Raw genomic sequence first — 19490 nt, 5'->3', positions numbered from 1 at the left:
AAGGTTAAAGAAAGACAGACCCAGAAAAAAAAGAAAAAAGAAAACACCCAGACCTTATATCAACTTTTTATGTTTATTATCATTGAAATTTTATTGAAACGCCTTGTGCTCCCACTAAGGATCAAATAATAAAAGGAGACTCAATGTAAAGCTTGCACAGCCGATCTGCAGTGAACAGACCTACTATCAAAGCCTGGGATACAACATTTCCTTTGGATTGCGCTGGTTCAGAACAAAAAAGCAGATGGTTTATGTAAAAATGAATATCATAGCAAATACCACAGTGAAGGGGAGGAGAAATGATCGTGTCTTAAAAATTGATGACAAAATGAACACAGTTAATGGTACGAAACAGGAGAGCGGTAATGAAAATAAAACGAAATAAAAAGTACTGTATCTGCAATCTTGATCACGCACATACACACATATACACACACACTCAACTTGCAAACACACTCATACATACGGGCAGGCACACGCACATGCACGCGCTCACTCTCACGCACACACTTGCACACACTTGCACACACTTGCACACACACACACACACACACATGTGCTGCAGAGGTATCCACACACACAAACACAAACCCACAGATAAAATGTAGTGATTGAAAATAGTGAAACCCTGGTAAAATCTAATGGTATCATACATCCACGTCTTGTGTCTGAAGTGCAGAAAACAAAATGAACCTAAAAAAAAAAAAAAAAAAAGAATAAAATTGAGATAAATTCAGATGAATAATGAAAAGCATGCCCATCTTCACTGGTCTAACCCAACTTGAAACGACCACAAACCCAGAGTGTTGCCCTCTTTACCCTATACCCAAACCCCAATCCCCACCCCTCTACTCCCCCCTCACTTGCCCCATGCCCTCTTTACCCTTATACCCACATCCCCGTCTCACCCTCATCCTGCTCTCTTTTTTAAGGTCTCCCCCACCTCTCCCTCCCAACTCCCTCCACCCCCAACCCCCCAACTCTTTCCAACGCCAAACCTCTGAGCTGGATTTCAGAGCTGCTTGTGTTGTCACAGATGATGATGATGATGATGATGAAGGTCTGGCTGGGAGGAGGAGGAGGAGGAGGAGGAAGGAAGGAAGGAAGGAAGCAGGCGAGCGGGGGGAGGAGAGAGGAGAGGTGGGGGTGAGGCGGCCGCTGGTTCAGGTTCTGGTGACCACTTATCAAAAAAAAAACACAATGTCCAGTTCAGAATACAGAGTGAGTGAGGACTCGGGGGTAAGAGGAGTCTTGTTGTGTGCTGAGGTTGAAGGTTGCGAACCTGTAAGTGTGTGTGCTTGTGTGTGTGTATATATATATATGTGTGTGTGTGTGTGTGTGTGTGTGTGTATGTGCACTGGAAAAACTCAAAATCTTTCCAAGAATATTTGTCCTTTTTCTTGTGAAAATGTCTAATTTCTAGTCAAAACTCATCTCTTTCCACTTTAAATAAGACTCATCAACTAAAAATTAACTTGTCTTTAGATCATTTTCACTTGTTTCAAACAAATATTCACTTGAAATAAGTAGAATAATCTGCCAGTGAAAGCAAGTTTTTTTGTGCTTGCTCCACTATCAGATTTTTCTACTTATTTCAAGTGGAAATATGCTTGAAAGTAGTAAAAACTGTCTAAATACAAGCTACTTTTTAAATGTGATGTTTCTTATTTTAAGTATAATGAGATTTGTTTTGACTAGAAATGACATTTTGACTAGAAATAAGACAAAATATTCTTCTTGGTAAGAGTTTTTGCAGTGTGTGTGTCGTTTTTTTTACAGTGGCACTGGGAGAATCATATTACGTGTTAGTCTAGATGTGAGTATTTGGGTTAGTCTTGTGCGATGGTGTGTGAAGACATGGGTGGCGGTGGCGGTAGTGGTGGTGGGGGGGGCAGTGGAGGTGGGGTTGGCGTAGCTCAGGGCCTTTGTCCCTCATCCCTCAGCCCCCAGTTGTTGGTAGAAGAAGCGGGGGGCGGCAAGGGGGCAGGTTTATAGGGCTTGCGTCTTGAGCTCGATGGGCTCGCCGCGGGTGTCCTGCTGGGTCTCGCTCTCTGGGGGCCGGCTGCCCTTCAGTGTGGCCAGGCGCTCGGACAGACCCCTCATGCGTGGGAACAGCATGAAGTCGTACAGAAGGGCGCCCATGGCTCCTCCAATCATAGGCCCGACCCAGTACACCTGTCAGCGACACAAACACCGGTTGTGTTAACATTTTGGTTGCACACACACATGAGGAAGGGGTCAGTCCTGCTGAGTGTGTGTCAGATCTTACCCAGTGGTTGATGAAGTTCCTGAAGAGCACAGCAGGGGCAAAGGACCTGGCGGGGTTCATTCCAGCACCGGTGTAGTACATCTAAAACAAAACAAAACAAAACACAAAGCACTCGTTACTGTTTTGAATATTTGCATGTATATCTGTGTTGTGTTGCATGTGTCTGTTGTTGATTTGTCACTGTTTTTTTTGTGTTTTTCTCCCCCCAACATGTCTCACCCCCATGAGATGTCCAATGGTGACAGAGAATCCGATGGACAGGGCAGCAGATCCCAGGCGTCCGTTTCTCCTCTCGTCGGTCACGGCGAAGATGCAAACCACAAGCTGCATGGTGAGGAAAACCTCCACAGTGGTGGCCATTCCCAGGCTGATGCCAGGCTGCAGCTGGAGATGGGGAAAAAAGATATTTAAAAATAATTAAAATAACTATAAAAACACATTTTTTTTGTTTTTTCAGTTGTCTATTTGGCCTCATAAAACTCACAGATTATTTAAGGTAACCTGAACTGATAGCACTGGGGAAAAATCTTCTTTTACCAAATTCAAAATATTCCTATAGGCCTAAATAAATTCCTTTTCACCCCATTGACTTCCACTTCTTGTTTTATGAAGCATCCACATCCCTTACCGTGTTCATTGCCATGTTGCCTCTCATGTTACCAGGTGTGACTCCATACAGCACAGCGGCTCCAGCTACAGCACCCAGGCATTGGGCGGCCATGTAGAAAACGGCGCGGAAAAGAGACATCTGCGAGCCAACAAGGTAGGCGAAGGTGACGGCAGGGTTGATGTGGCCGCCGCTGATGTGGCCAATGGACTGGATGAGGGTGGCAGCTGCCAGGCCGAAGCACAGGGCCACATGAAGGACATGGTGAGGCCCGGTGGTCCAGCGCAGGGCAGCGCCCATGCCGAAAAAGACAAAGAACATGGTCCCAAAGAACTCTGCGAAGACCGCCCGCCAAAAATTCATGGACCGGAACTCCCACATGGTGACTGTTCGCTTGAGGCTCTCCACCAGATGAAGAAAGTTTAAGAAAAATCAATCAGGATAAGTCTAGAAAAGGCAAATGTGAACCTTTTCAGTCCTCTTCAAATGCCAAAAATAACAAAAAAAAATGGATCTCCTCGTTGCGGTCAGCTAACTCGGCCGACCAAAACCACTCAGAGACTCGGTTCAGAGACAAAACAGGATTTCAGAACGTCAACAGACGAAATCCACTCAACGGGGTGAACTGGGTTGTCAAAGTCAACTCAGCTGCGTTCGCTTGCCACCTCTGTCCACCTGTCGCAAAGACATAGGTGTGAGGTGATGTGGGAGTGTGGGTGGAGATCTCAGGTGGGATGAGTTGTCAAGAGGAGGTGGGCATCAACACTACAGGGGTATTTCTAAAGTAGAGAAGGGGATAGACAGAGTGTCCGGTGGACCTTTTAGCCTCTCTGACGGAGGGGAGAGGGCCAGACAGGGGCTTTATAATACCCCCCCAGGGGCCCCAGGTGACGCCATAATCCCCTCGTAGGGCCAAGGGCGGGGGGCGGCAGTGCGGGACATCCTAAATCAAACAAACTTAACCCCTCTGTCGCCCCCCTACAACAAACTGAGGCCAAAAGAGGCAGTTTATCTGAGAGGAGAAACGGAAAAAGGCAAGAAAGAGTGAACATGCATGAAATGAAAAGACGTGTGATGGGAGGGAAAGAGAAAGGGACCTCGGGAGGGACTGTGTGTTACACTGAGGGCGAGTGGGGGAACTGGGGTGGTGGAGGTGGAGGGTGGGGGTTGGGTTGGGGTGGGGGTGATGGGGTAGCCACAGAGATGAGCAGCTGCAGCTGAGAGGAGAGAGGTTTCTTTGGGGCATATGTAATCTGTTGACATATCATAACTGTCATAATCAGGGGACACAAATGCTGATGGACAAGGTCAGAAAAACTCACATGCATGCACAAAGACATGCACACAACACACACACACACACACACACATATACATACACGCATACACACACACATATACACACATGCAAGATAATACAGTTGGGGGCCCCGGACGGAAGTGCTCAAAGCTAACAGCGCTGAACTGACCCATACACTGAAATGCCTGACCCTGTGAAACCATTGTCTGTAACAAGCATGTGGGTTATACCTATGGACAGAGACAAGACAGAAAAATACATATTAAACTAAAGCACAGGAGCAGCAGCCAGCGAAGAACTGCCCTAATGCTACGTCTGAATGCTAACGCTAAGGCTTAAGGTCATGGGATCATGTTTACTGCTTCTGTTCACTGCTCTGGAGACGGTTGATGATAATCATATCTCTCAGAGGAAAGTGTTTCTTGGGCAGGGGTCATCATCACTGAGGCCTGCAATCATGAGCACTAAAACCTGAACTTGACAGAGCTCCGAGCGTTGGCTGGCTGGCTGGCCGGCTGCATGGCCGACCGGCCTCACTGCACCGCTGCCAACGCCGTGTGGTGGTGGACACATGAGAAGGTGAAGAAGAAGAAGAAGAAGGAGAAGAAGGAGAAAATCTGGCCAATGTGTGTGAAAGAGAGAGAAACAACAATGCAAAGAGAAAACAGTGAAAATGAAAGAAAGGAAGAAAAAAAAGCAGAGAGCCACGAGCAAACCAGTCAACAATAATTTACACAACACAGCGAACTGTGTTGTCTGTTGTGACAGGGGCTTCTAGGAGGTGCTTGGCCGAGGTTTGCAATGTGTGATGTGCGTGCATGCATATGTGTGTGTGTGTGTGTGTGTGCATGTGTGTGTGTTGCAGGAGGATGTAAAACCAAAGCCCTGAATGTTCCCTGTGTGAAGAGAGAGGTGCAGTAGTGCTGCAGGGATGCAGGTGGGAGGGAGTTGTGTGTGTGTGTGGGGGGGGGGGGGGGGGTTACTGAGATGCACCGGGGCATCGCGCTGACCAGTCGAGAGCCATCACTGTTCAGGGAGGTGGGGGGGTATGTGGGGGGTTGGGGGGGGTATGTTGGGCGGTTGCTGTGGGGTGATGAAAGCAGAACGCTGAGCTTGCCCTTTTAACTCCCTTTTATACATGTTAGAAAGAACACACACAATGCAAAATGCTGGCGGCACTGTGGCAGTTATAGCTATTGTGCATGTTATGTGTGTGTCTGTGTGTGTGTGTAAATAGTTTACTGTGTGCATGTTTGAGTGTGAGTGTGTGTGCACTGTGCACTGTGCATTATACTTCTAGAGTGGTACTGGTTGCTAACATGGTTTTATTTCAGATAAATCCAGATAACACAGTGATAAATGTGTTTCAGCTCCAGTGTTAAAACAGAAAACATGTTTTCTCTCACTCATCAATGTGTGTATTGAGAATATCACAACCACATCTATTGATCTACATGCCTTAATAATAATTATTACCACAAGACACTGAGGAAATATGTTGGATTTTTCCTGTAAGTTTAGTGAACTGACCCTTTAACATATACGACAAATATAACATCGTATAGAAGAGAAGAGAAAAAAAAAACAAATATGAATAAAGGTTTCATAAAGGATTCAAGAAGTATTCTCTCTCACTTGCTGCAACATGCACGTACACACACACACAAACACACAATCATTATATCCATTTCAAATTACAAAGCTTATTTCCAAGCGACGGTGTTCTTTCTGTAGAGCCATTACAGAGGTATGAAGGTCCATTTGATTGTGAATAGGAGCCCTCGCACAAGAGACAGATGCTAACAGGCACAGACATGAGAGAGATGCTGGGCTGATTGAGGGCCTCATTGAACCTGCAGCACGGAGCAAGGGCCTCTTTTGCATTTCAAAGCATTCACAAACACGGGATGCAACTGAAAATGGTGGAGACATAAGGGTGTTTTTCAGCAGGATTTCAATGAGTCTCCATTATATGTATTCTAATGATGTGCAAATGCGAAAGCAACAATAACGAATCTCACAATATTGGCTGCACAATTTACGGACACTGATGACAGGCAGCGAGGGCCCACGAAGGTCACATTCATCTCCACATGTGCAGCATCAGGGAAACAAACTCATATCAGCCACGTTTCTGTGGTTTTCAAAGTGGGTGGGGGCTATGGGTTGTTTAAAAATGAAGTAAAATGATTATTGTTGCCAGTTAGTGCTACATAAATGGATGTAAAGACGTGATTATTACACATTTGCTGTTGTATTGATCCGGGGTTTGCAAAAGGGCCCCCTTCAACCATAACCTAGTGCTGTTTAGGGGTCCTTGGAATGGAAAAGTTTGGGAAATCCTAGATTATTATTAACCTCCATCATGAGCTGGTACAGAAAACAGTGAGAAACAATGAGCTGAAACTCATCAATACAGCATTACATCTTTCACATTGTAGCTTGATGGCCAACATGGTTTAAAAATCACTTTAAAATATTGATTGTATACAATCATGTTAATCATTTAGATATGTATATATACATTTAGCCTATACATATGTCTAGAAAAGAAAACAAATCCTAAAATATTGACATCTTGCTTTCATTTATTCCTTTTTGTGCTGCTTCCCATGTTTTATCCACTATATTTTCCATGGATACATTTCAGTCACTCAGTCACATGTTCTGTATTTACTGTAGTTAGTCTACAACATGTCAAATATACAGTATCTGTTTTAGAGAAGAAACCTTCTAACAAAACATCAACTTCTTCAGAATCTCTAAAAAAAAAAAAAAAAAAATGTTCCTGCTCAGTGAGCGACTGTCTCTCTGCTTCAACCGGCTTTTCACACAATCACAAGAATAAAAGCAGGTGCGACTAATAAATAAAGTCAAGGTAGCATCAACAACAAGGACCTTCAAACTGCAGCAGCTCGTTAGTTTCATCATTGACACCTGTGCTCTCAGGTGGTTGATGTTTGTAATTAACCTGCTCTGACTCGTAAAATGTGTCTTTTCTAGGTTTGAGTCTTGTTTTACCAAAATATTTGCTGATACTTTAGCAGAATGTAGGATAGTCTCCAACACTATTTTCACTTTGGGGTTTTTCATTATTGTTGTTCATGCATCTTTTTTCTTTCCTTCTTTTTTTCTTTTTTAACTCTTAGTAATGTAAGTTTAGACTAGTATAAGATACATTTTTTGTTTATTTTGGTGCTGAAACAATTAGTCTGTCGGTCAATAATGAATAACAAAGAATAACGATTATCAAAACAGCATGATCATCTCTGTTCCTGCTTCTAAAAAGTGAGTTTTTGCTGCTTTTCTCTCTGTTTTCATTGTTTAGTGATTGTTATTGACTGATTTTGTTTGGACAAAACAAGACATTTGAATGCATCATCTCACCCTCTGGAGAATTTTTACAATCATCATCATCATCATCATCATACTTTCCTGATATTTTATACAGTAAATTTATAATTCTGTATTTCATAGAAAATGTTGATTAACTGATAAATAGAGAGAAAAAAAAGACAAATAGCAGTAATAAGAGTTGCAGTTGCAGCATTAGTTGGAGCCCCACATTTTTCTACACACATTGGGGACAAATGTGTGTTCAGTCTTTTGCTCAACGTCAGTCAGGGGGAGTCAGGGATTAAATCATGTTTGCTATATGCACTACAGCTGAATCAAATTTAAATTGTTTCCTCACCAAGCTTTCAACTTCATCATTTAAATATCTGACCGATAATATTCATACAATGTGAAGTCAAACTACGGCCTCTGTGAACTCACTGGAATTACCTGCTTTTCTATATTATTTGTCATAAAATATGGTCGAATTTTAGCTGATTTAGAATGAAATAGTCTAATATGTCATGTATTTATTGAAAATGTCCATTAAACACCTACATTCTTAATAACTGGTTGAACCTTGTTGGGCTTCAATAACCTTAGACCAACACATCCAGTCGCTTCTGATCAGATCAGCATGATGATCCACTGGCCTGATGTCTTCGTGTTGACATGCAGAGCTGTTTCTCCATTAGTCATGGTGCTGCGTGTTCCTCCCACATACTATAACCTTAGTTTTATCAGTCCACACAAAGCTCTCCCAGTGTTGCTGTGCAGGGTCAAGCTGCTCTTTGGCAAACACAGTAATTCCTCTGTGACGTCCAGCCATGGTCACTGTGCTTCATGAACTGTGCTCACTCTCAACCAGCTTCACTGATTCTTTTAAGCCATTGCTAGATATTTCCTGTTTATCTCACTGAGCATTCAGCGTTGGGTCTTTGGAGTCGTCTTTGCCGGGTGAAGTTGACTGTACAATGAAGCCTCCATTAATGAATACTGAACCTCTCTGGGATGACTTTGTGACCCTTTACAGCTTCATGCAAATCAAACATTTCTGTCTTCAGACATCTGAGGCATGTTTCACATCAGTGGATGATTGCCAACCTAACCCTGACCCTATCCACTACACTGTGAATGTTTGAAGGATCTTTTTAACATGGACATGAGCATTACAGTGGTTATTAGACAAAATATATCTGTTCATCAATATATGAACGTATTTTAGGACAAATTCAAACATAAATGCAGATAATTCCAAGTGGGCTCATTTATTCTTTCTCGGCACTGTATGATCATTTCGATCATCGACAGCCATTGTGCCCATATTATTATCATATATCCCTATTCTTTGGTCCCCACCACTGCCAAGCCTGATCTACATAACGGTGACATGAACTCTTCACTATGCATCTTCATAAAAATCATAATAACGTTGCAGAATGAATGTGTTTCTTTGTGTCCTTTAGTTGTTCTCCTGTTTGTTGGCCTGTTTGGCTCTCATGGCGTTCTGCGTGACCGTGGACAGCGACGATCCCGTCATACTGGCCGTCTCCACGATCTCGATGTCCTTACAGGTCAGACACGCCACCAGCTTCTGGCGAGAGGCGCTGCGAGCAAAGAAGAACTCGTGAGACACTCCTCCCAGGACAGCACCGAGCACCGGTCCGATCCAGTACACCTGCAGGAGAGCAACAGAAAAAAGCACGTTAAAATGATACAGAGGTGTGTGGATAGAGAGACGCTGTCAGCTGATTAGTGTCATAGCTTGGTTACTATATTAAATGTTTGTTTTTTTTACCAACAAAACCAACAATTAAATGATCTGAACTGAACCAATCAGTGTCGCCTATGTGGCCCAAACCTGATATACCTTAATTCCCTTAATGCCTTAGACTCCACTGTTAAAACACATGAATAAAGCATGTTGTTAAAGGGATAGTTCAACATTTTGGCCATTGCCATAATCCCTATAGTCATAGCAGTAGGTTCGTTACCTTTAATTGTAGATGCAAGCTATTTTTAGAACGGCGGAGCAGAGCCGCGAGCTGCTTAGAGCTCATCAAATACACAATCCAACAACTCCAAAACAATCTCGTGGACAAGTTGTGACCTGCACATTCACCACGCTATGAGATAATAACAGAAAGTTACGAGACAGAGTTGTTTTAGAGGTGAATGCAGAGACTGCTTGCCGAAAAACTGCCCCAGACGGCAACGCTCATCAACGATTTTGCATGAATTTACCTCTAAAACAACTCTGTCTGGTAACGTTGTGTTATTATCTCATAGCGTGGTGAATGTGCAGGTCACAACTTGTCCACCAGAGCGTTTTGGAGTTGTTGGATTGTGTATTTGATGAGTTTGATGAGGAAAACCAAGAAATCCCATGAGCCTCCGTAGCGTAGCTCTGAGCAGCTCACGGCTCTGCTCCGCCGTTCTAAAAATAGCTTGCACCGACAATTACAGGTAATGAACCTACTGCTATGACCATAGGGATTATGGCAATGGGCCAATTTGCCAAAATGTTGAACTATCCCTTTAAAGCTCATTAGGTTTTTGTTGACAACAACTGGACACTTGGACCAGTTGGATGTTGTTACCATGGGGACAGGTTTTGGCTATTTCGCTCACCCAGTGGTTTTCCCAGAAGCCGGTGATGATGGCGGGACCCAGAGATCGAGCAGGATTCATACTCGCACCGGAGAAACGGCCCTGACAAAAAAACAACACATTGAAATGTGTCAGGTGATGCTTCTGTTGACCTGTGAACATTATCAGTGCATTAGTTGACTTTAATGTGCTGTAAACTGTTCACTTTACTCACTGAACTAGCTCCTTTTTTTGAGACATTGTTAGTTAAATTCTTCCCAGCATGCATTGGATGTTAGTTAAACATATCCAGATGGTCAGAAACTGTTAAACTGTGTGAGGATATTTATGATGCATGTTTGTTCTGGCTCTTTTTTAAACATATATAGAGATCACAGTCTTCTCTCCCACCAAAACAATGCAAACCACAATGAAGACAAGTGTGACAGTCACATCAAATAAAATCTCAGCCCAAACTCAGATCCTTGAGTCAAAGGAATCAGAGAAAAAAATAGATAAATACAAGAGGAAACATTTTAAATAAGTAATTACTGCAAATCAATGACTCATCAAAGCTTTTCTGGCAGAAAATAACAACTTGAACTTGGGAAATTTCATCTTTACCCCTATCATCACTCCGGCAGTGTGGGCTACTCCGATGGCTATGTTTCCTGGCTCGGTGCTCTCCCTCCGTCTCTGGTCCTCCACTGAAAACACAGTGAACACCATCTGGAAGGTGCACAACACCTCTATGCCCAACGCCTGGGCAGCGTTCAGCTCTATGGGCACCTGAGGGACGGAGAGGAGGAAGGGAGGAAGTGCATTTAAAAAAGTAAGGAAGATATGTAGGAATGATGTAATTTCTCTTATCAAACTTCACAATAATATCCTGAGAACCGACCCTGTTGATGAAGTGCTCTGCGGTGGTTTTCAGCGGCAGGGCCAGGTAGAGGGCCCCGGCTCCTAGAGAAGCCCCCAGACACTGTGCAGCAATGTAGACGAAGGCCCTGAGGACGTCCAGCTTCCGAGTGGCCAACAGAGACAGAGTCACCGCTGGGTTCACCTGATCACACAGGTACAGGTACAGTCAGGTAACTGTTCTCAATTATAAAGTCCATGTAGTTGTTTTCTATTCAAATAGTACAGTTTAGGATATTACATCTACACCACTCCATCCATCTGTGAGACAAAAACATGATGATAAACGATGATAAAGTTTTTAAGTTCCATGTGTCATCTTTTGCCTCCCCCCCAAAAAATGTATTTAAAGGGATAGTTCAACATTTTGGCAAATTGGCCCATTGCCATAATTGCTATAGTCATAGCAGTAGGTTCGTTACCTTTAATTGTCGGTGTAAGCTATTTTTAGTACAGCGGAGCGCAGCAGCAGGCTGCTCAGAGCTACGCTATGGAGGCTAAGGGAATTTATTGGTTTCCCTCATCAAACTCATCAAATACAAAATCCCAAAACTCCACAGCGCTTTTGTAGACAAGTTGTGAGCTGCACAACCACCACGCTATGAGATAATGACGGAACGATACGAAACGGAGCCGTTTTCGAGGTAAATTCATACAAAACCGCTGATGCGCGTTGCGTTCAGGGACAGTTTTTCAGCAAGCAGTCCCCGTATTTACCCTGTATTTACCTCGAAAACGGCTCCGTTTCGTATCGTTCCGTCATTATCTCATAGCGTGGTGGTTGTGCAGGTCACAACTTGTCTACAAAGGCGCTGTGTAGTTTTGGGATGTTGAATTTGATGAGTTTAATGAGGGAAACCAAGAAATTCCATTAGCCTCCATAGCGTAGCTCTGAGCAGCCAGCTGCTGCGCTCCGCCGTACTGAAAATAGCTTACACCTACAATTAAAGGTAATGAACCTACTGCTATGACTATAGCGATTATGGCAATGGGCCAATTTGCCAAAATGTTGAACTATCCCTTTAAGCTTCATGACTTCTTAAGTTTGGGCACTTAATTTCCTGTTTTATTTTGTAAAGACTTTCCTTGTGGGTCATGTGGATATTTTTACTTCCTGTCTTCTTCTCTTGTCCCGTTTCCCTTGTGGATCGTGGTCTGTCCTGCCCCTTATACTATGTTTCACCTGTGTACATAAACCCCTCATCTTTCTTAGTGTTTCTGTTTCTCCTGTTTTACTTTGAGTTTCCTTCGATTTTCTGTTTGTTTTATTTGTTTCAGTTTAAATCTGTTGTATCTTGTTTGCTCGTATTTTAGATTTTATGTTCTCGGTATTAAGTTTATTAAGATTATTTTTTATTTTCACCCCTTTGTTTGGACTGATGTCATGTCTAAAAAAAAAAAGGTAAACATTAGAAAAAAGAACAAAAATGAGGAAAAGAGTTTTATTCTACTGTCTATGAATCATCTCACAACCTTTTTCAGATTCATTTAGTGACTCTGGACCTGTCACCTGACCCTACAGGTTGAGAACCACGGACATAGTAACTGATCTACAATACTTTATTAACAGTAAACAATATGACAAGCTAGTAGCCTATTTATTTTTATTTTTGATACTCTAAGTACATTTAGTTGATAAAACCCCTATCACATCCTTTTAATGCAGGACTTTCACATCTAATGTAGTATGTTAACTCTATGGTATCGGTCCTTCTCCTTACATAAAGCCTCTGAGCGCTTCCTCCACCACTGACACCTGTTGTGTTACCACCAAACAAAAAACAAAAAAACAACGTTCCCACCAGTTCACAACGTAAAATTTCAGAATCAATGTGTGACTATGAGACATTCACCTGTGCTCCACTTATTTCTCCAAAACAGTGGCACAGCGCAACAATCACCACACCCACTGCCACAGCTGGGTACAGGGGTCCCCGAGGGGCCTCGCCAGGGCCTGGCACGGAGGCGCCCAGCACGGCACTCACTAACACCAGGGTGCCGAGCAGCTCTGCCAGCATGGCTCGCCAGAACTGCCGACTCCGTAGCTAATCGGAAAAAAAAGAGGGGGCATAAACAAAGATGGCCTATATTTAGTCCACGAAGCACTTTCAAAGATGAGGGGAAATAAAAACATAAAAGCTGAAGAACCTGTGAGTTTTTTATGATTGAAAATGTAAAAGGAAGTGATACTTCATGCATTTCTTATTGTCACAGAGGTTTAAAAAGACTGAATATCATGTGCTGATGGTTAAGTTGTTATATCTTTTTCTCTACATTGGTTTCAGAAACTTAAAAAAAACTTCAAGGATATGATGCAGGTTGCCTTTAAAACAATAAAAAAAAACATGGACATCACTGCATATGAGCACAAACAAGTCAGTTTCATATCACTAGCATGTAATTCACACTCTCGTGCTGTATTTATTATGTCCACTGTTTGGTGAGTTTTCATGTTGTTTTTATGTATGATGTGGTTCTTCTTCTCTCTGCTGGCTGCACAACAAATTGCCCCATTGGGGATAATAAAGACACCTTGAACCTTGAATTCAGTGCTTCAGTTCATTCTGCTCCATGTGTTCCTGATCACAAATGCATTGATTAACCCCCAAATGACCTAATAATAATGATACCTAATAGATAATTAATTGCTGCAACAGTTCAGATTGTCTTTAAATGGTGAAAGTGACGTTGATTTAATTCACTCCCTTTTTCTTTCACATGTCCTAAACTGAAATCGTGAGGGATTTAAACAGAAGTACAACAAGATTAAGATGCTTACCTCACGCCACGTCATTTTAAAACTAAGTGAGTGTGTTATCCTCAGGTGTTTGTTTGTTCTTGTCTTTTTCTCTGCAGCTCCGTCCTTCTGTCCGTCCGTCCGTCCTCCTGTCTTGTGTGTAGCTGTGTGTCGGGGTCTGAGGGCTTCAGGGTGTCTGCTACATCCCTCATTAACTTGAAGAGCCTTTGATGAGAGCAGCCTCCTCCCCCTCGGTCTCTCTCCCTCCTCACCCTCTCCTTACCCCACACCTCAGGCCCCATCAGGTCTTTCCTCTGCACAAACTTAACAGCCAAGACGAGGAATCCCTCTCCACCACAGTAGCTACGTGTAAAAAACCACGATCTTGAGCCATTTAATAAATTACGTCTTCACAAAAATCAGAGGAGCTTTTCCCTTAACCTCCAAACTGAAGTGATTGTGGCCACTTCACAACAAACAATGCACAATACACAAGCTGGTTGAAAGACAAAATAATACAACCACTTGTGGAATATGATTGAAATAATTTGATCACAAGTATACGAGCACATGGGCATTTAGAGTTTAAGTAACAAAACCAGTCAGAGGCAATCGGCAAATGCTTCAAATGTTATGTGTCAATTATGTTTCTGATGGAGCTCAGAGGAGGCTGAGTCATCTTTTCAAAGACAAAAAAGACAATCAGGCAGCTCAGCCATCATTTCTATGTCTACAGTGTTCAATTTTCATTGCATTCATTTCTCTGTCTCTTTATTGAGGGGAAGCACATTAGAATTTTTTTTTTTTTACATAATAATTTATATAATACAGTATGATTAGCACATTATATCCCCCTAACCACCTCAATAATGAACATAAAAACTAAATCACATCCTCTCAACAGTTGGGGATCGTCAAGTGGAGACAGAAGCTGTCACACAATAATTAAAAATATTTAGAATCAAAACATTAAGGGTTTTTTTTCATTGAGGTTCACTGACAATAAGTCAGATAACAGATATAACCCCTGAAATATAGGTCAACAAAAACATGAAAAATGTGAATTTCTAAGGTGCAACTACACAGTTTTGTAGAATAAAATACAACAGATTTGCCACAAATTCCACATTTATATAGATTATGATGTTGATATTTGTTGTAAACACTTAAATGAGTTACACTGTTAATATCAATGCGGGTACTGTGGTTTAATTTCCTTCTGTCCCGTCTTATCCTGCAGCTGTAACTGCTCACTATTTATCCAAACATGTACAAATCCACCTCTGAAAGTAGTCCCTATTAAATGCACAACTGACTTCTTTTTGAGCAACATTTTCTACTTCTGTTGTTTATTCTGATATTTTCCTGACATGTGGTAAGAATAAATACATATGCACTATATATAGAAGTATAACATTAACACAACATAATGATGTTTGTCCCTTCGTATAATGGGCTGAACTGCTTTTGAGCACCTGGCACCCATCACTGCAGCTCAGCCTGATTCTCACGTCATTTAGAGGAGAGAGGGACGACCGCAGCAACAACAACAGATCATATCATCCATCACCTGTCTTGAAACTATCCACCATGTCACAGTGTGTATTTCAACATGAATTAAACATGAGATTAACACAAATCTTCCCTCCGCCCTCTAATTGCCTCATCTCCTGGAGGTAAATCAGGTTTTTTTTTTTTTTTTAAAGGATGCAGAGGGATCAATGAGCTTTGTGTGTTAAAAAACACTCTCATAACTGCACTGTTATGTAGACGTTCTGCCCAAAAGAGAGAATACGATGTCCTCCCACCCTCCATAAACTACTTGTGAGGTACCGCTCTCATCACCATGGGGACAAACTCTTTGATGATGCTGTTGCCATAGAGCCTATTGTGATGCTGCATCTGTGCAAGCTTTTCATTTTCACTCTTTGATATCGAACGAGCACACACCTTGTGAAGACGTTTGGCAAACGGACACAGGATTCCTCTGATTGAAAATGGGCGCAATAAAATAAGTTGTAGCTGCTTTGCATCATCTCAGTGTCGTTGTTGTTGTTTTTATTATTAATATTATTATTATTATTATTATTATTTACTTCAATGTGCACATTTGAGCAGCAGAATGGATGCTGCTGACGTGATGCTCGCAGTGAAATGGAGATGTTTAGAGCTCAGGCTGACTCTCCTGGGCATCGGGGGCCCTCAATCTGGCAGACCAAGTCCAGAATGAACTGGTTGGTTGGACTGGGGGGCTTGGAGGGGTTGGGGGCCGTGTTGGTGTGCCCCATTATACCATGGATTACCCCCTCCTCTCCACGGCAACTGTGTAACTGTTATCCCCCCTTTTGTGGGGCTAAGCCCAACTGTGTGGAGTGGGACGGGCGGGGGGCACGGTGGAACCCGCTGGCGTGGGGAGTTTTCAGCCCCCTCCACCCAGAGTGCTGACACCGACTATTTCACACACACACATGCACATATACACATATACACACACTCACACAAAGTGCCAGCTAAGGGGTTTTAAGGGAGCGACAGAGGGCACAGAGAGAGATGCACCGAGAGACACGGTGCACACATTTTATTGTTTTAAATCCACAGTATATCCACTTTTTTTTTTTTTTGATGCATGTAGATTAAAGTGTGGAACATTAGTGTGTGCTTGTGTTGTACTTGAGTGTGCACCACTATAGAGCAGCTGGAAGTGATGGCAGGATGTTCCCAGCAGCATGTGTCTCAGACAGGACTCTCCAGGGAGCTGCAGAGCCCTCCGACAAACCCTTCACCATGATTTACGTCACGGCTTCAAACTCTCTTTTTTTTTTTTACTTGAATCGCAACATTTTGTAGCACCCTGAGGAGGAGGAGTGAGGGGGAAACTGGCTGCATGCAAAACGTGTGACACTTTCACGAAAACGTTCCAGCTGCCAATAAAACCAACGGTGTTTTCTGCAGTGTCACTTTATTATCAGGTGTGCTGTCCAATTAAACAAAAAGCACACTGTCAACACATCATCTGACTCTTACACTGTTTATTTTCACAAATACTAGTGTTTCACATCAGTAAATTCATCTGAAATCAACTATTTAATGTGATCAGATAAAATAGTGAGGTACAAGGTCATTAAGCGGGTATGCTGCTGGTATGTGGTGACCTGTGGCATCAATTAGTCTTTAGGAAAAACTCATAGATTTCTGAACATGAGGAAAAACATAGAGTGCCTTAGTTTATTGAGAATGAAAGTTTATCTTAGATAGATAGATAAGCAGAAATTCTTCTATATTCTCGTATAAAAACACTTAAAAAAACAAAAAACAAATCTTAACCTTTGACCTAAACAGTGGAAAGCTGGTAAGTGGAGTGTTAGGGAGAAAACTGTCTTAACACTGAATATTTACCTTTACTAACTGAAGTTAATATTGTGCCTCACTGATTAACAAATAAACCAGAACACCAATGTTTTACTGACTGATGAGATAAAGCTGAACCTGTGTCTCTACAAGCTGCACACAGTTACCTCATCAGAACTAACACTGAACATATATTCTCCACTTTGAGATTATTAATCAACATTTGATATATCTCACTAATTATTGTTTTAGGACGGACAGACGTGCAATAGATGTTGTTACAGACAAGAAAACAGTTTACAACAGAGAATGTGAGAAACATGGAAAAGTTCATCCTGAGTGGTGTGAAACTTTTGTCTTTATGTACTGTAAGATGTTCTGAATTGTATTTGAGCTGTTGTGTCCTGTTGAAGAATGAGAGGGAGTCAATAGAATTAACCCCGTGGTACGAAGGGTTAACACATGGAGAGAGAGGAGCCAGGACATACGTATAGAAAGATTTATGTACCTGTTTATGCTTTCACTTTAGGTAGTAGTAAAGTTTAGTCTCATGTTTTTAACTAACCTATATTGTGTCTTATATTTTTGACTAACCCATTGAGTTTAAAGACAACTGAAACTTGTAAGCAAACCATATAGATTTGTGTTGAGCTTAATTCATAATGCAATAAGGCACATAGGGCACACAGAGCCACAGTGACAGGAAAACATCTCCAAGGCCGAAGGGAGGTGAGGATGAGAGGCCTGCTGAATGAAGCATTGTGAAGAAGAGTTTTTAATGATCTCATTTACGGCCTTGGACCCTCAGTTGTTGACCAATAAGATTAATTACACTCACATATAAGTGCTAAGTATTAAATATCAATGTAACGCTTTTGTCTGGAGCAGATGACAGAGAATTCTCGCTTTATTTCGATTTTTATTTGTCACTTACCCATAACCATTCATTACTACACTGATGTTCATTGCTCACAAGGCAGCAGTACATACAGTATATGTCAAAGTGTGAATTGCCTGTGCAAATTCTCATTTGTCCAGGTCAAAAGTCATCGTCTTTGAAGACGTTTCGCCCCTTAACCAAGTGGCTTCATTGGTTTGTGTGTGGACTCTCATGGGTGGCGCCCTCACAGGGATTGGGCCAATAACATCAAACCTCACAGAGCTTAAATACCTGAGTCATCCACCATTTTTTCAGACTAGGCAGTCTAGTCTATGAACTGATCAAGCCACTTGGATAAGGGGCGAAACGTCTTCAAAGACAAAAAAAACGAAGTCCAGTTGACATGATTCACTACTGTACTGGAATCGTTTGAAATAAAGCTTTGAGATCTCATTCATATCCATATTTGGTGCAGCAACTGAGGGCGTTATTACTGACTAAACTGTCTTATTTTGAAGAGGCTTCAAAATGGCACGTTTTGTTTGACCAAACATCCGTCAAAGATCAGAAGCTGCTTGATTCACTTCTATATGTATATGATAGAGAACAGCTACACATCACCACAGAAGAAGCTGGAAACTTTGTGTGTGAAAGCAGGTGATATTTGATACTTTTGCCTCTGAAAAAATGAAAGAACTGATTTAACAGGATTCCCACTCTTTTCTTGAAATCATTTTCCAGGACTTTTCCAGGACATTTTCAGCTGCAACAGTCTGACAGACATGTTATCACATGTTTGAAGAAGGGTTCTTTTCGACAGTTCTTTTCTCATTCTTTGCATAAACTATGCAGGATTTGTAGCTTAACTATGCTACATTTTTAAGATTTATACACTGTAGTTCCTCTTTAAAAATGTGCAGTCTATTGCTCTAAAAATTATCTATAAAATAATCTCTTACATGCTTAGAAATGATGATAACTTCATCATAGAACGACTCAAACACGTTGTTTTTGTTTTTAGTACAGGAAAGACTCATCAACTCAAAGTCTCTAGTTTTCTCGCTAGGCTTTTTTTTTTTTGGAAAAGAAACCCTTAGTAGGGTCTGGAAAAGTCAAACAGAGCTCTGGTAGCTGATGCCACAATGTGATAAATAATTTTCCAGGACAACTCAAACTTTTCCAGGACATTTTACTTTTCTTCTCATTTTCCATGATTTTCCATGAGGTTTTCCAGATGCGTGGGAACAATGTTTAAAGATTATCGATATAGTTGCCAATGACATTCAGATGAGTTAATCATTGTAGTTCTATTCATATGCATTCTGATTAATACAATGACTGTATTTTTTATTTAAAAAAAAAAATCATATTCACATATTAAAAATGACTTTATACAAATCATACACACCTGCCCGCACACTGTATTTGCATCTTGAAGAGATCCACCTCTCCGTGATTAGGAGGAGCTGATCACTCCCAGCATGCACTGAGGCAGGGGTGACTTAA

At 41.8% G+C, this 19490-nt stretch overlaps 2 protein-coding genes across 2 annotated transcripts; both read right to left on the bottom strand.

Moving 5' to 3' along the window:
• Positions 1-1989: 1989 nt before the first annotated feature.
• Positions 1990-3257, bottom strand: mipb (major intrinsic protein of lens fiber b; the record flags this gene model as incomplete). The annotated part of the gene is made up of 4 exons (XM_083975161.1): positions 1990-2175; positions 2270-2350; positions 2489-2653; positions 2898-3257. 4 exons carry the CDS (start codon positions 3255-3257, stop codon positions 1990-1992), a joined length of 792 nt encoding a protein of 263 aa, XP_083831287.1.
• Positions 3258-8974: 5717 nt separating this feature from the next.
• LOC310988521 (aquaporin-4) lies at positions 8975-13813 on the bottom strand (the record flags this gene model as incomplete). Its single annotated transcript, XM_083975160.1, has 6 exons — positions 8975-9190; positions 10144-10224; positions 10726-10890; positions 11003-11164; positions 12873-13064; positions 13799-13813. The coding sequence occupies 6 exons, from the start codon at positions 13811-13813 to the stop codon at positions 8975-8977; spliced, it is 831 nt and encodes a 276-aa protein (XP_083831286.1).
• Between the last annotated feature and the right edge of the window lie 5677 nt (positions 13814-19490).

The sequence above is a fragment of the Trachurus trachurus genome, assembly GCF_905171665.1.
Source record: "Trachurus trachurus genome assembly, chromosome: 7".
Classification (NCBI taxonomy): domain Eukaryota; kingdom Metazoa; phylum Chordata; class Actinopteri; order Carangiformes; family Carangidae; genus Trachurus; species Trachurus trachurus.
Note: the sequence above shows the minus strand (reverse complement) of the source record. Positions and strands in the feature narration are given on the sequence as shown.